The 3,115-nt window shown below is 54.0% G+C and overlaps 1 protein-coding gene across 1 annotated transcript; it reads right to left on the minus strand.

Annotated features, from left to right (window-relative positions):
* Positions 1-2,305: 2,305 nt before the first annotated feature.
* On the minus strand, positions 2,306-3,050 carry LOC107301742 (coronin-1C-like; the record flags this gene model as incomplete). The annotated part of the gene is made up of 3 exons (XM_015830928.1): positions 2,306-2,425; positions 2,638-2,883; positions 2,993-3,050. Coding segments are annotated over 3 exons (424 nt in total), but the record flags the coding sequence as incomplete, so codon positions are not given.
* Positions 3,051-3,115: the final 65 nt, after the last annotated feature.

Below are 3,115 nucleotides of genomic sequence, written 5' to 3' on the forward strand. Positions count from 1 at the left end.
GTCCCCTTATCTGTCCACATGACTTCTTTTCCCACACGGATGGACGGAGGCATCGCAAAATTTGCACTCTAACCTTTTCTGGGCTTTTTAACGGCCACTTTAGGGACCCTCCCAAAACAGTGGATGAGAAAGGCAGCTCTTCTCATGGGACTTTAACCCCTCGTGAAGCTGTGTAGCAGCAGCCAGCAAGAGGCGCATGTGTGTGGAGGGTGTGTGTGAACATGGTAGGCACATCATGCTTGGAGCAAAGAGGCCAACTACCTTCCAGACTTAGGACTTTGAGCCCCTGGAGACTCTCTGAAGGCCCAGAAGGAAGAGGATTGTTGGCTGAAGAAAAGCCACAGGACGTTAGAAATATTCATCCATGGATTAGCCTTTAAAGTGCCCAAATCTATCTGTAACATTCCCCACGTTCAAAGCTGTATGACAGGCTTCTAGTCCCCATGAGGATCTTTCCTGAAAGGTCTCTGGCTTTTGACAGCATCCCATGCCCAGAATCCCTCTGGCGTTTTGTCTCTGGGGCCCATCCGAGGCACACACACACCCACACCCAGATTGCAATCTTTTCCCTTGAGTACAGTACACAGCACTGTACACAGCACCGTGGCACGTGGCTCTCGCCCCGTGGGAACCGCTGAGGAGTCACTTCTGAGCAAGACCAGGAGCTTTGAGAAGGCCTCTGCAAGACTGGAGGACTCTGGGTGGGAGGCTTGGCAAGAGGAGACCTGGGGAGGGAGGGAGGGGGGGAGGAAAGGCAGGGACTTCACCCCTCTTTTCATTCTGGAGAAGAAAGCAGCAGCCAGGGCACTGTTCCACCTGATGGGAGAGTCACCCTCAGTTGCAGCAGCTACTTCTGCAAACACCCCGGGTGTCTCCCAGATCCCACCAAAGGGACTGGTGAAGCCTGGAGCCCCCTCTGAGGGAAAGGGGGAAATCCCGAATCCGCTCCCCTGCAGCAGCAATTCAGGAAGACGGCTTGATGGGAAGGTTGGGGTGTCCCAGACAAGCCCCCCCATCTCTGCTGCATTGAGACCACCAGAAGGAACGGAGAAGACCCCTTCTGCAGCCAGCAGGGAAGCTGTAAGAGCCTCTGGAGAGGATAGAGACCCTCCCCGGTCAACCCTCACTTAGGCTGGGAAGTCCCTTTGCGGGGGGGGGCTCTCTCCAGACTGCCCATGGAGCAGCTGCAGGGGTGGCTGGACTTGCCCCAAAGCCCTGGGCTCATGCTTGCATCGTGGGGGCACCTGAGGCCATTTGGCTGCCCAGGAGGCCTCTGGCAGCCGAGGCCCTTTTGCTGGCAGGATGGGGAACTAGGAGGGTTTGCAGGTCAGCCAAGCTTGGAGCAGAGCAAGGGAGGGAGGGGGGTACGCATAAATAACTTCAAAGAGCTTTCCAACAGCTTGCAAAATTTAGTGCATTTGTCCTTAATGTCCCCAATTCATCATATTTTTTTTTATAACCTTGTAACACCTGGATGATAAATAGAACAAACATCTGCAGGAAACATGGACCCAGAAATCAGCAATCACAACATGCCAAAGTTTGACACGATTAAGATTAAACCAAAGCTCAACAAATGTTTGAATAAAGGCTCCCCAGATTTGAGAGAGGGGGCTCTGGGGAAGGTGGGAGGGGGGGTGTTCAGTCCCTTGGAATGGCAGCGGGTGGGAAAGCGAGGCTGCCTCCCCCCTCCTCAAATCCACGCAGATTTCAGGGGAACCAGAAATCGGGAGGGCGGAAACGTTAAAATTGGGTCTTTCGGACCCGGCAGTGGGGTGACCGCCCCGGTTGCTCAAAGGTAAAACAGGCATACACAACTTGTTGTTGTTCAGATGGCACAAATAGACAACGTCCTTTTAGATTAAAAACACAAAATACTGTAAAAAATGCTAGAAAGGAAAAACAAAAACAAAATGAAAAGTTTTGGATTTTGGCAACTCGAAAGTAAAATAAAAAACACGTGTACGTGTACGTGTGTGTGTGTGTGTTTTCAAACAAAGTAATTTTGGTCCCCGATGCTAGGAAGTTCGGCAGGGATCCCGGCGTCTTACGGACCCCGTGGAATGGCTGACCCTCCGACCGATGGACAAAGGCGAGGAAGGAGGCGGCAGTGCCTGTTCTGAAATGGCCACAAAGACGTCAGGACACAAGAAGGTTGGCTGCCCTGCTGGACACGGGCGTCCGCTGACCGGCCGTGACGGGGCTGGGCTCCCTGGCCGTGCCTGTCCGCAGCCCTGCAGGTGGATCACAGTCCGAATCCTGCTTCCTCCTCCCCCTGCCGTAGACCCCCCTCCCCCGCTGGCTCTCAGACGGCCATCTTCGCCACCTGCTGTTCTAATTTGGAAATGCGCTCGTCCTGATGCGCGATTGTGTCTTTTAGCGACCGGAGCTCCTTCAAGATTTCTTCCAATTTGGCTTCGTTTTGCTGCGACAAGGAGAAAGAGACAACAACCGTTGGTCCTGAAGTGGGGGTGGGAAGGACCCAGAATGGGGAGGGGGGGATAAGGGAAGCCCCCAACCCAGCTCGCAGCTTGACAAAGAGGGATGGATTTGCACCAGGCCCAGAGACTTCTGTCTGAGCACAGGGCAATTTCCTCTGGCGCGGAAGGGCTGGAGACCTGGGGTGTTTCTACTCACAGGGTTTGAGGTGTCCATCGCTTTCTTTGGGGTGCTGATGAGATCACTCTTCTTGTTGGCAGCCGGCTTGTTGTCCAGGATGTTCTTCTTGACCACCTTGAGGTCCCGGTTTTTCCCTGGGATGTAGCCGTGTTTCAAGGAGATGAGGAGGGGGTCGGCGTTCTTCCCCTCAAACCACTCCTCGGCTTCCAGGGCGGCTTCGGGCCCAGCTGTGTCAGGATAGAGGTCATCCTGAAAGAGGTCAGACTGGGAAAGGAGGAGTCAAAAAAAAAAAAAAACCAGGCGTCAATCCGGTCAGTTGACCTGCCTCGGGCAACTCGGTCAAATCGCACAAACCCAGAAGAACCGGGCTCACCTTCCGAGGGACGGTCATGATAATCGGTTCGCACTTCCTCTCGTGAAGTTTGAAGAACCTGGGAAGGAGATTGAGAAGACAAGCCAGCATCTCAGCGACGTCCGAAGGAGAGGGGGAGTATCC

Source organism: Protobothrops mucrosquamatus, unplaced genomic scaffold, assembly GCF_001527695.2.
Source record: "Protobothrops mucrosquamatus isolate PMUCROS unplaced genomic scaffold, P.Mucros_1.0 scaffold16195, whole genome shotgun sequence".
Classification (NCBI taxonomy): domain Eukaryota; kingdom Metazoa; phylum Chordata; class Lepidosauria; order Squamata; family Viperidae; genus Protobothrops; species Protobothrops mucrosquamatus.